The sequence below is a fragment of the Elephas maximus genome, chromosome 17 (genome assembly GCF_024166365.1).
Source record: "Elephas maximus indicus isolate mEleMax1 chromosome 17, mEleMax1 primary haplotype, whole genome shotgun sequence".
NCBI classification, from domain to species: domain Eukaryota; kingdom Metazoa; phylum Chordata; class Mammalia; order Proboscidea; family Elephantidae; genus Elephas; species Elephas maximus.
Window position 1 is genome coordinate 76,232,197 of NC_064835.1, and position 13,795 is coordinate 76,245,991.

At 46.7% G+C, this 13,795-nt stretch overlaps 1 protein-coding gene across 4 annotated transcripts in view; it reads right to left on the reverse strand.

The window, feature by feature from the left end:
- The window catches only part of SH3RF3 (SH3 domain containing ring finger 3), a 493,237-nt gene that overhangs the window by 119,684 nt on the left and 359,758 nt on the right, over positions 1-13,795 (reverse strand). For all 4 annotated transcript variants that reach the window (XM_049856614.1, XM_049856613.1, XM_049856612.1 and 1 more), the window contains one exon: positions 12,423-12,776. In XM_049856614.1, coding sequence (XP_049712571.1) covers positions 12,423-12,776 — 354 coding nt within the window. The remainder of the gene's footprint in view (positions 1-12,422; positions 12,777-13,795) is intronic.

Sequence of the window (13,795 nt, forward strand, 5' to 3'; positions counted from 1 at the left end):
TTTATTGGATCACAGCCATACCCATTTATTATTGTCTGTGACAGCTCCAAGGAAGCCCTGGTGCGTAGTGGTTAAAGTAATGGGCTGCCAACCAAAAGGTCGGCAGTTTGAAACCACCAGCACTTCTGTGGGAGAAAGATGTGGCAGTCTGCTTCCATAGAGATTTACAGCCTTGCAAACCTATGGGGTTGCTATGAGTTGGAACTGACTTGACGGCAGTGAGTTTGGGTTTTGGTATGACGGTTCCACGGGAGAAAGACCTGGCAATCTGCTTCCATAAAGATTACAGTCAAGAAAACCCCGTGGAGCAGTTCTACTCTGTCACACATAGAGTTGTTATGAGTTGGAATCAATTCGATGGCACCTAACAACAACAACGGTTACACTCAAAGGCAGAGTTGAGTAGTTGCAACAGAGACCATATGGCCTGCAAAGCCTATAATATTTACTATCTGGCCCTTTACAGCAAAAAAGAAAAAGATTGCCAGCCTCTTCACTAGGTGGCCTATAACGAAAGGGTGAAGCTTCAGTTTCTGCTCTCATTTACTGGGCCAACTGCTGGGACCAAAAACCTTAAAAAGGCATCACGATGACCTTACTGTGGAGAATTACAAAAAAGGGGGTGATATGGGAGAACACCACAGACAAAAATGTTCCAGTTTGGGGAATGACAATCTCCAAACAACAAAGAGGAAAGGAGGGGTTTGTAAAAGTAGTTACAGGATCTATTTCTTACCGATTTGTGACCTGAAAAGTTTTAACTTTGAACCAATAGACTTAGCCCTTAAACTTTTCTTTAGCCAAGAGAAGTCATAGATAGGTCTCTATTCATTATTTTCTTCTCTTAGTTTTTTACTCCCGTACAAAAATCAGTTTGCTCAGTAGCCTTTGATTGTAGGAAGTGGTCAATAGCTATTGTGGAGCCCAACTCTCCGTGCGACTCCATAAGACCAAGTGGCACCGTCATCTGGTTTTGCAGCAAAGAGCATAATATTCATATCCCAATGACTTGTCTCTTCTGCTTTAACCCTGAACGTGCCTCCTATACAGCCAGAAGCTGCAGGAGAAATGGGCTCCAAAAATCCTACTTTTGACTCTAATTCAGTGTGTCTGTCCATCTAGCCATACATCTGTCTGAGAGTCTACTGTGTAACTGAAGTTACAAAGAGGAGTAAGGCACACTCTCTGCTTTTAAAAAGCACAGGGGCTGGTGGAATAGACAGATGATGAAGGAGCAAGGCTATAAGAGCCATGCCTATAACCAGCACGGGGTGTGGGAGCTCACGGTGAGATGGCTGAGTCCTGGAAGGCTGCTGGGAGTCCTCCCCACCTGCACATAGTCCAGAATGATGCCTGGGGGTGGAAGCAGGAGGTCCAGAGCCCAGCACAGAGAGAGGGCAGGGCAGGGTGTGCTCTGAGTGTATAGCAGCAGCTGGGGGTGGGGGAGGAGGGCAGTAAGGGATGTGGTAGACAGGAATCCAGGGTGAGATGAGGAAGGTTCTTTTTTTATTTTGTTTTAAATATTATTGTGGTGAAAGATATATAACATAATTGCTTATCATCTTAACCACTTGTAAGAGCGCAATTCAGTGTCATTAATTATACCCACCAGGTCATGCTACCATTATCACTGTCCATTTCCAGAAGTTTTACATTACCCCAAGCAGAAACTTAGTTCCCCTTCACCAGTAACTCCCATTCCCTCCTCCCACCAGCCACTGGTAACCACTAATAAACTGATCTCTATGCATTTGCCTGATCTAGAGTTTTCATCTAAGAGGAATCATACAATATCTGTCCTACTGTGTCTGACTTATTTCACAGCATAATTGTTTTCAAGGGTCATCTATGTCGTAGTATGTATCAGAACTTTCATTTCTCTTTAGAGCTGAATAATATTGCATTGTATGTATGTACCACATCTTATTTATCCATTCATCTGCTGATGGACACTTAGGTTGTTCCCACCTTTTGGCTGTTGTGCCTACTGCTGCAATAAACATTGGTGTACAGGTATCTGAGTCCCTGCTTTCAAGCCTCTTGGGCATATACCCAGGAGTGGAATTACTAGGTCATCTGGTAATTCTATCTTTAACTTCCAGAGCAACTGCCAAACCGTTTTCCACAGAGGCTTCACCATTTCACATTCCCACTAGTAATGCACAAAGGTTCCAACTTCTCCACGTGCTGGCCAATACTTGCTAGTTTCCATTTTCTGATAATAGCCATCCTGGTGGGTGTGAGGTGGTTTCTCATTGTAGTTTTGATTTGCACTTCCCTAATGACTAAGACTGTTGAGCACCCTTTCATGTGGGCCATGTGTTTATCTTCTTTAGAGAAATGTCTACTCAAGCCCTTTGCCCATTTTTTAATTGGGTCGTCTTTTTGATGTTGAGTTGTAGGAGTTCTTTATATATTTTGGATCTTAAACCATTATCAGATATGTGGTTCCCAAATATTTCCTCCCATTCTATAAGGTGTCTCTTCACTTTCTTGATAAAGTCTTTTGATGCGCAGAAATTTGTTTCAGTGAAGTCCAATTTATCTGTTTTGTCTTTTGCTGCTCATGTTTTTGGTGCCACATCTAAGAATCATTGTCAAAGATAAGGTCTTGAAGTTTTACCCCTGTTTTCTCTGAAGAATTTTATAGTTTTAGTTCCTATATTTAGGTCATTGTTCAATTTTGAGTTAATTTTTGTATATGGTATGAAGTATGGATCCAACTTCATTCTTTTACAGGTGGGTCTCCAGCTACTCCAGCATCATTTATTGAAGAGATTATTCTTTTCCCATGGAACGGCCTTGGCACCCTTGTCAAAAATCAATTGGCCATAGATGTATGGGTTTATTTCTAAACTCTTAATTCTATTCCTTTGGTCTACATGTCTGTAAAAACAGCTCGAGGGGGAATGTCTCACCTCCTCTAGCTTCAGAATGGAAAAGGACAATCAAGATAAACAGCCCAAGGCTGATTCCTATGAGGTGGCACTCAGATATGCCTCCTCTCTCCGCCATCTTTACCAGTTCCGACACCAACCATCCTTCCCCCGACACTCTCTACTTCTCTGCTGGGTTTGATAATTCATTGCAATGGCCACACAGAACTCACAGACCATAGTCACGATTATGAGGTTTATTAGAGAGGTTGTTGTTGTTGGGTGGTGTTGAGTTTGTTTCAACTCACAGCGACCCTATAGGACAGAGTAGAACTGCCTCATAGGAAGCAACAGGTTACAATTCAGGCTCAGGAACACCCAGGACACAGTTCTTCCATCAGGACAGCCTCTTCCCAGCCTTGCTCCTAGGCACACCGCTCCCTGGCCCTAGGCCATCTGTCCAAAGGCAATCAGCTTTCTCTCTTTGTTGGCTGGGAAACCCATCGCGCCATATCCTGCTGCTGGGTCTCTGCTGCCAGGTCTCTGCCACCGATTTTTGCCACTTTCAGGGTTACAGTTCACTCTCTGTCTCCTGGATCCAGGAGTTTCTGAGCTCAGGAATCCTGGGTCCAAAGGACATGATGGCTTCTAGCTGTTCTTCCTTGGTGGTAGTGGAATCTTCTCTTTCCCGCCTCTGGGATGGCTCATTTCAAACCCAACAGGATGGCAAAATTGACCAATCCCTGATGGGCTACAATTTCTTATCACAGTCCTGCCCAATCACTTCAGTAGGAGTTACAAGACCATGGCTAGAAAGGCCACACAAAAGTGATCCATCACACCATAATGTCTATCCTTACGCCAGGACATTGCTGTTTTGATTACTGTAGCTTTATAGTATGTTTTGAAATCAGGAATTGTGAGTCCTCCTACTTTGTTCTTTGTCAAGATTGTTTTGGCTCTTAGAGTCCTTTGATTTCTATATAAACTTGAGGATTAGCTTTTCCATTTCTGCAAAAAAGGCCCTTAGAATTTTGATAGGGATTGGGTTCAATCTGTACATCGCTCTGGGTAATGTTGACTTCTTAAGAATACTAAGTCTTCCAATTCTGAACATGGGATGTCTTTCCATTTATTTAGGTCTTCTTAATTTCTTTCATCAATATTTTATAGTCAAGAACAGGAAGGTTCTTAACTTTGTTAACATCCTTCTGTCCAGAAACAAGTGCCTTTGCACCAAGGCCCTGAGGAGACATGGAAGATACTGGAGGAACCCACTTCAGTGACTCTTAACATCAATTCTTGCCTTACTTCTTCTTGATTCCTTCTAGATGTAAATCCACCCTCCCCCCCCCCCAGAGCTTCCATGGCCTTTTCTTTGTGCTGTTTCTATGGCACTCCCTAATTTCTAGCCTCTATGGCATGGATTTATGTTCACATCCTGGTGATCCATGAGTTCTAGAGATTAGTATCCATTATTAATGCCTTCTTGCATCCACCAAGGATGTATCTTTAACACTAATGACCTTAAAAAACATGAGAGGAAGGAATGAGGGAACCACCAGCTCATCTGGCATCTCTGGTGCCAGCATATGCCCCCGCAGAGTACCAGGGAGCTTACCAAGTGCCAAGGAAATGTCAGAGACCTTCCTTGACTTATGCCTCCCTTGCTCGACCAGCAAACAGCTCAGCGGCACAGACAGAAACCTGTAGATAGGGTTCCTCTGTCATCATAGTAGCAAAGGAAAGGCGGTCGGCACCTGATGCTATTGATGAAAAGCTTGATGGTCAATGGAAGCAGAGATGTCAGGTCACAGGCAACCAAGGTGCTCTCAGTTCACACCTTAAAGGCAAGGGATGGTGAGTCACAGAGATACAGCTATTTCCAGATTTGTGGAAGGAAGTTTTTCTTGTGCCAGATCCTCACTCACAATGAGATTTTTGCTTTTTAACCATCTCAGGCTCATTTGGGGAGCCCTAGTGGCACAGTGGTCAAGAGCTCAGCTGCTAAAGAAAAGGCTGGCAGTTCGAATCCACCAGCCGCTCCTTGGAAGCCCTGTGGGGCAGTTCTACTCCATCGTATAGGGTCGCTACAAGTTGGAACTGACTTGATAGCAACGTGTTCGGTTTTTGGTTTAGGCTCAGTTGGTATATATATCTATATATCAACTGCCAACTATATATATTTGGCTCTTTATAAGGCATGTAATTAAATTTATGATTTTTTGAAAATGCTAAAAATAAGCCCAGGTGCTCCACCATCCGCACAGCCTGCCCTTTGCAGGTGAGTGCGGTCCTTGGCAGAGCCCCGGGCTTTGCACTGGACCCAGGGAGCCACAGAGCTGATAAGCAGCTGACTAAATAAGTCTCTAAACTGCCAGGGCCCTGAGAAATGAAGTCATATTTCAGTTTCTTCAGCTTTTCTCCCTGCGCTTTCTCCAGCTCACCGCATCTTTCCTGTAGCAGAGATAAGACACTGCAAACAAAAAGAGCCGCACTTAAAAAGACAAATGCGGGCCACCTCCTACGCTGGATGGTGATGAATTTTAAAGATGCCCTGAGAGCTTCTGAGCGGACTTCTTCTAATTTACTTCTTAGACACAGGGAAGACATTTGAGAAATTTTCTCTTTTGATGTTCTCCCCACTGAATATCAAACACTGCCCCTTTCATCGATTTTAAAAGGCATTTTCCCAATCTCAAGGGCTTTTGTTTGTTTATTGGAAGTTGATTTGTAAACCATTGTGCTCTTTGAAGCTGAGACCAACACTGATGTCTTGGTGAAAGAGCAGGCTTGTTCTCAGCTGGACAGGGAGCATAGCTGTGTCAGAGCCCGGCCACTTCATAGCCACAGCTCTAGAGCCCTGCCTGAGGGAGTCCCCTTCCTAAATGTGGTGTTGTTAGCTGCTGACTCATGGTGACCCCAGGCACAATGAAACAAAACTCTGCCCAGTCCTGTGCCATCCCACTGATCAGCTGCAGACCAGACCATTGTGATTCATATGATTTTCACTGGCTGATTTTTGGAAGTAGATTACCAGGCCTTCCTAGGCCATCTCCGTCTGGAAGCTCCGCTGACACTTGTTCAGCATCATGGCAACACACAAGCCTTCACTGACAGATGGGTGGTGGCTGCACATGAGGTGCACTGGCCTGGAATCGAACCTGGGTCTTCAGCCTCAGCAGGCAAGGATTCCACACTTATTCCTAAAAGCCAATGTGTTTTATACAAGTAGTTCAAGAACAAATATTACGTAAATGACACACTCTTTCTTGACCGGTTTCATTTTTTAAAGGTGTCAGTCCTTCCGTGGCAGTCATCTTCAGCAGACAGCCACTTCCAACACTGCAAAGTTTTCCCAATCTCTGTGGTAAGCAGGTTAAGCCTTATAATACAATGGGAAAGGTGGAGTGATTGGGTTTCCTCCTCCGTATTGGACCTCACTTCCCCACCTTGCTTCAAGTTAGGTGGAGCCACGACTCGTTTCGGCCAATGAAACATGAGCAGAAGTGACACCTGTCACCGCCATGTGGACACCTTTTAGGGCCACTGCACTAGTTACCAGATTCCCTACCCCTGCCACTGAGACTGGGAATGTTCTAGATCAGGGGTCGGCAAACGTTTTCTATAAAGGTCCAGATAATACATACTTTAGGCTTTGTGGGTAATATGACCTCCTGACTCCATTCTTTCTATTGACTCTGACATCCAAATGGTGTCCGTGTTCTAATTCTAAAACGCTTCTCTCATGGTATTAGTCAGGCTGGGATAGGTCATCTACTGTAAGAATCCCAGTGTGGTTCAACACAGTGAAGGTTTATTATGTACTAATGCAAAGTCCAGGGTGGGTCTGGGCAGCTTTCCTTAGTGACTTGCCCACGCAGTGACCTGGGGACCAGGCTGCTTCATCTTATAATTACTTGGAACATATAGCCTCCAACAGGAAGAGAGGGATGGAAGAGGCACTATAGCATTTAACTAGAAATGACACTAGTCATGTTTCCTCTCGTCATTAACCAGACCACCACCTGGTCCCAACATAACTGCTGGGAAATGTAGAGGAGTACATGGATGTTAGGCAGACACTAAGAGGCCAGCCACATCCACATGTCCCTCTTCTCCATCACCCTTACACTAGTTTGGTTCAGGCTTCCCTCGCCCCTCACCAAGACTGCAGCAAGTGATTTCTAACTCTGTACCTCTGGGGTCTCTCCTTGAATCCATCTGTAGTAAGTCTGGTCTTTCTACAAATGCTTATGAAGTTTCCTTCATTGCCTTAGGATAGACTCTAAGCTTCTTACCTTGGCCTGCAAAGTCCTTCATAACTTGGCCCCAGGTGCCTTTCTGGCTTCACCACCAGTCACTGTCCACTCCAGCTCTGTCTACACAGATCTGATGGCTGCATCCCCCGTACTGGTTTGGTTCAGGTTTCTCCCTCTCCAAGACTGCCTGTGTCAACTGACTCCTTTGCCCAGGCTGTTTCTTCTTTCTTGTCAACCCTCTTCCCTTCTCACCATTGTGCTTTCCACTCAACACCCAAACACAAACCCATATGGAAAAGTCCTGCTTACTTTTCATGACCTACCTAATGCTTACCTCTCTCTGCGGCATCCATGACTATGTCACTTTTTCAGCAACCAAATTAATTTCTCCTCTGTCTTTGTGCCTGCAGGACTTTTTACATATCTGTTTTTACAGAGCTTATTGTCTTAGTATTTTTACGGCTGTCTCTCACACTGGACTTTGAGGTTCTTGAGGGCAGAAACTAGGTCTCAATTGCTTCTGTATCCTGCTGCCTGGCACATAGGCAGGGTTCAATATACATGAGTTTTCTTCTTTGGTGGTCAACGTGACCCATTTCAGCAGCCTCATGTACCGAATAGTCTCACAAGTAAAACAACATGGCACCTGAAAGGTCATGTGGATTCCACACCAGGACGGCTTTAGCCATTTATTGACTCCCCATAGGCCCCAGGTCTCCACAGACAGCTGCAGAGGAGGGCACAGCTGGTTCACGTCCAGTTAAGGGACTCCCAGTGGTGTGTGGTCAGGCTGAGCCTCAGATGGCCCATCCTGCTCACATTTGCACCCTCATGAATTATTTCTCCTGCTATTTGGAGAGGTCACACGGTCAGCTCAGTTGCTTGTGAATAATGAAATAGCACTCACATGTCAACTTTCTGATGAGGGAGGAAAGGTTATCAGAGGAGAGGAGGAAGAATATTCAGGCATCCTTCAATTTTAAAAATCCAGATATTTCTTTACAGAGATCACTTCACTTAGGGAATTTGAGGATGGTGTGCCATTCATTGAGATACGAATGGAATAAAGAAGAGGATATAGGTTTGAAGAAGAAGGAAAAGAATTATTCTCTTTTGGCATGTTTTAGGAAATCCTGGTGGGGTAGTGGTTAAGAGCTACAGCTGCTAACCAAAAGATCGGCAGTTCGAATCTACCAGGCACTCCTTGTAAACTCTATGGGGCAGTTCTACTCTGTCCTATAGGGTTGCTATGAGTTGGAATCAACTTGACGGCAACGGGGTGGTAATGCGGGTGGCATGTTTTGAAACTGAGGCACTTTTCCAGGTAAAGACATGAAGAGGTGGAAAGAATCTAATAGTTCGGAAAAGGTATCAGAGGCCAGAATTTAGACACTTGAGAGTTTAGCTGTGGTTGGAATTATGGGAATGGACAAAAGTGTGTACAAGATAGAAAAAGAAAGGGGCCAAGGAACTAACCCAGGGAGCATCAATATTTATGTGAGGGGTAGAGAAAGTGGATCCACTATAAGAGGCAAGAAAAAGTGCTCAGAACCAGAAGAGTACATCACAGAAGCAAAGGGAGGAGAAAAATTTAGGAAGGGGTCTTTTGCCAAATGCTACGAACGATTATCAAGAAGGAGGAGGATGGAGCAAAGGATTCTGGACCTGGACATTAGTGACCTTGGCCCGGACAGTTTCAGCAGCAGGGGTGGAGGCAGAGGTTTGATGCAGAGCTGAGGGCATCTGATATAAGAAAGTGGAAGCATTTCAGTGGTAAAGGGAAGAGCGAGACAGAGTCTTTTGCACCAGCACTGGGACCGGATAAACCAGGGAAAACAAACCAAACCAAACCTGTGGCCATTGAGTCCATCCTGACTCATAGGGATCCCATAGGACAGAGTAGAACGGCCCCATAGGGTTCTCAAGGAGTGGCTGGTGGATTTCAACTGCTGACCTTTTGGTTAGCAGCTGAGCTCTTAAGGTGTGAAAAGAAGGTAGAGGAGGGTAAATTCCCCTTCCGCCTTCTCCTGCACTGTGGGTAGTCTGGGGCTGCATCTTCACAGTCTCCTTGTGGGCCCCAAGGTGCTGCCAGCGAGGAACAGCAATGCCCCAGGCAGAGGCAATTCCTCTTCCACCTTGACTGAGCTGGCGCCCCCCACCCTCAGCATCAGCAAACCTTCCTGCTAGTTCCCTGCTTTACACACACACACACCCCTGTGCTTACTGTCAAGTCGATTCCAACTCATGGTGACCCAATGTGTGTCAGAGTACAACTGTGCTCCATAGGATTTTCAACGACTATGATCTTTCAAAGGAGCCCTGGCAGTGCAGTGGTTAAGTGCTTGGCTGCTAACCAAAAGATTGGTGGTTTGAACCGACCAGGCACTCCACGGGAGAAAGGTGTGACGGTCTGCTTCTGCAAAGATTTACAGCCTTGGAAACCCTATGGGGCAGTTCTACTCTGTCTCATAGGGTCGCTATGAGTTGGAATTGACTCGAAGATAAGGGGTTTGGTTTGGTTTTGGTGATCTTTCAGAAGCAGACCTCCAGGTCTTTCTTCCAAAAGTGCCTCTGGGTGGACTTGAACCTCCAACTTTTTGATTAGTAACCGAGAGCATGAACTGTACCATCCAAGGGTAGTATTCTCTGCTACAACACCTTCTTTCCTATGCTCTTGTCTCTCTAGAACAAATCATTGAAATTCTATGTCTAGAACCTGTCGAATTTTCTGAAATGGTTATTTGATGCACAAGAACCTCCATGAGACGCAGGGTGCTGTTCCACGGGATACTCCAAAGGAAGAAAAAAAAAAAATAGTTCTGGAATCTCCTCAAATTTCCGATCTACCCCATCACCACATACATACAAGATTCTGGGCTCTGGAAGAACATGAAATCAGTGTCTTTAAATTTCAGGTCTGAAAGTCAAAGCAACCTCCCCTTTTGTGTTTTAAGACTCCCTCCTCCCTGGTGACACAGTGGTTAAGCATTTGGCTGCTAACCAAAAGGTCGGTGGTTCAAACCCAAATCTTTGGAAACCCTGTGGGGCAGATCTACTGTGTCCTACACGGTCACTATGAGTCGGAATTGACTCAATGTCAATGGTTTCTTTTTTCCCAATTCTGTCTTTTTTTTTCCCCTTTCCCAAACTGAGACCTTCAGCTAACCTTACATAATTACTATTTTTCTTCCTTTACTTTTTTTTATAACCTTTTCTGTGTCAACATCAACAAAGCTTTAATCTAAAGCACCGGTCAGAAAACTTTTTCTGTCAAGAGCCAGATAGTAAATATTTTCGGCTTTGAGAGCTGTGTATGGTCTCTTTTGTTTCCTCTTCTTCCTTTTTCTTCCTTTTTGTACAACCCTTTAAAAATGTAAGAATTATACCTAGCACAAGAGTTGTGTAAAATCAGCCTCCCCTACCCCTTCCCCACTCCCCATGCCCCGCCATTGTTCGCTAATCCCTGGCCTAAAGCAGGGGTTCTGCAACCTAAAGGGCAGTAGATCACCTGGGGGGTGGTAAGAACTCCAGTGGGTTCATCAGGTTGTTTCCCAGCAAACGTTTACACCTCCCCCACCTCCACAAGAGGAGTACGTTTCTCTTCCCATCCATATGGGGCTTTTCCATGTTACCTGCTTTCATCAATGGCAAGTGGGCACAGGTAGCAGCCTGGCACACCTCAACACGAGAAGCGGATACCCCGGGGAGGCACTGCCCCTTTGCCTGGGCCCCAAAGGAGATACATGGTGCAGAGCTGAACCTGCCCTGGAACCTGGAGCCCAGCGCAGCTGGCCCAGAGTCCCCGAGTGAGGAATATAGTTGCCGGTTCTGTGCACACGGAGGCTGTTTGTTACACGGCATTGCTGCAGCGAAGCCTGGCTGATACATCACGCTCACCCCTCTCTCTCCGCAGAGATTCTGATTGCATTGATCTGGGATGGGCCCTGGGATTGGAATGTTTTAAAGGCCTCCCTGGATGACGCTAGCAGCTGGGATGGACAGCACCAGCCCTGAAGGAACACTGAACGGCCCTTTGTTTACATATCCCCCACCAGGGTCTGGGTCTCTCAGGAATGGAGACCAAGGCTGAGTGTCTTTGCTTCTTTGGCACCCAGCACATGGCCTGGCACAAAGATGACAAAGAAGACATTTTTTCCAAAAGCCTCCAAACATCTCCCTGTGGAGCCTAGTGGATGGGAAGAAAAATGTTCTAGGGTGACCAACTGTCCCCGTTTTAGCAGTAAAAGTCTTGTGTCCTGGGAAAACCCCTAGTCCTAGGCACCCGAAGAGAGCCGGTCACCCTCTATGTGACACAGGGCTTGGTTCAAGCACGCACTGTGGCAAAGCCTGGGACCTGAAAGAAGGGCTGCTAGTCTCTGTGAGATGGCCCAGTGGTTCTGAACCCTGGCCACACATTAGAATTCCCCGGGGGAGGGGGTGGCGGTGGTTTAAAATTCTCACGGCCAGGCCACAGCCCAGGCTGATTATCAGGGGGACCCGGGCATCAGACTTTGCTCCGTGCTCCAGATGACAGGGAAGTATGGTCAAGGTTGGGAACCACTGCTGTGGATGATAGACAAGGTCCTCAAACGCCTCTGATGGGAAACTAGCAAGGCTGGCGACGTGTGGGACCACAGAGAGCCGGGCAGTGGTGGGTGCTGGAGCCCGGAGCCCAGTGAGCTGCTGGAAGCCTGGGTAGGGAGCGTCAGCTCATGAGACTTGCTCCTTCTAACCAAACCCAGGCTTTAGTGACCGAACGTTCAACGGCAGGTGGAGCCCTAAAGCCAAACCAGTTGCCATCAAGCCCGATCCCAACTCACGGCGACCCCATGTATGCAGAGTGGAACTGCTTCATAGGGTTTTCAAGGCTGGGAGCTTTCAGAAGCAGATCACCAGGACTGTCTTCCGAGGCGCCTCTGGGTGGGTTTGAACTACCAACCTCTTGGCTAGTAGCCAAGTGCTTAACTGTTTTTCCCACCCAGGGACTCCTTACCGCTAAGAATACTGGTTGCATATTTACTTTGGGTAGTAACAGGGAGACATTTTTACCAAGGCCTAGGGGAAATCCCTAATGTCAGGTGGCAAGAAGGAAATTGCATTTAAAGGGCATTAGAAAGGGCAGTTCTGCTGTAGTTTCCTTTACACTAGCTCAGGAAATGTGGGTGCCTGGAGTCCCAAAGAACCCATGGGGAGCTGAGCCGCAAGGCCTAGACCTGGGGCCCAGAGAAGGGGCGGGCGCCTACCCCTGCCACACCCATGGCCGGCATCACAAAGTGACTGTTACCTGGGTTGGAGCACTGGACGACAGTTGAGCCAACTCTCCGATTCTGGCTGCAGCCCGAGGATCACTGGAGCTGATGAGAACCGGAGCACTAATTTCCATGGAATGCCTATTGCTCACGGCCTGGGAGGATTTGTGCGTCACACTGAGTGCAGTGAAGGAGTGGCGTTTCTTGGCATTCTTCTTGCCATCAATACGCCGCTGAAAGGCACTGACCGCTCCCGTGCTGCTTAAAGTGGAACTTGGGGCCAGAGTGGCTGCTGCGCTGGGGTCAGAGGGCAAGGAGGCATCACAGCCAGACGCTGCCGCTAAGCACGTCTTGTCCATCTCAATAAGCTGCTTGGCAGAGTCGTTGAGCTATGTAAAAAAGGGGAAGAAGGGAGGGAGGGAGGATTCATTAAATACTCATCACATTCTATTTCCAGCTCTCTGTTCTCCCTCCCGGCCTGTGCTGGCATTTAAAAACTGACATTAGCAACATCTTCAAATTGGTCACATCTTCCTAACAGCCGCGTCCAGCACGAGCACTGCATTAAAAGAAATAACAAAGGCTGGGATGACATCTGTAGATTTTATTGAGTTTTCTGGAGCAGCTGTGCAAAGGCTGGCAGAGTTGTGACAGAGAGCAGGGGACGCAGGACACAGATGGGGAGAGTTTTCTGAAGGCTGTCCACCATGTCTCACCCAAATCTTTTACCAGGCTTTGGGTGTACAGGGGGTGAGGTGCAAACCCTGCGTGGAGAGAGAGGAATGAGGGAGAAGCTACGCTAGGGAGGAAAGCACAGCTATCACCCAGACCTGAAGATGGTCCAGAGGAAGGACCACATCGCTCCGCTTTGCCACCTCCATTCACCATGACAAGAGAGTCCCAGCCTTCCCTTTGCCATCCTGGCCACTCTGGTAGAAAATTAAAGGCATGTGACCAGTATGCTCTGTTCTCACCACTAGATGACTGCTGGTGACTGGAGAGTCTGGTCTGGTGACTGGGAGAAAACCAGAAATGGGTATGTCGTGTGTGATCCGTGGATGTCATCTTTCTAGGAATAGTCTCTGCTCAGGTTATCGAGACTGAGAAGCTGATCTGACCGCCCCTGGCCCCTGGTTCCCCCAGCTATCCTCGTCTCATGAGCAGTAAATAATTTCTTATTTTGAGCAATTCAGCAAGAACTCAGGACATTACTCCTTCCCATATCTCCCAACCTGTTTGTTATAGATTGAATTGTGTCCCTCAAGAGGGTATGGTGAAGTCCCAATCCCCAGTACCTGTGAATGTGACTTTGTCAGGAAACAGAATCTCTGCAGATGTAAGTAGTTACATTAGTATGAAGTCATACTGGAGTAAGATGGGCTCAAATATGACTGGTGTCCTTATAAAA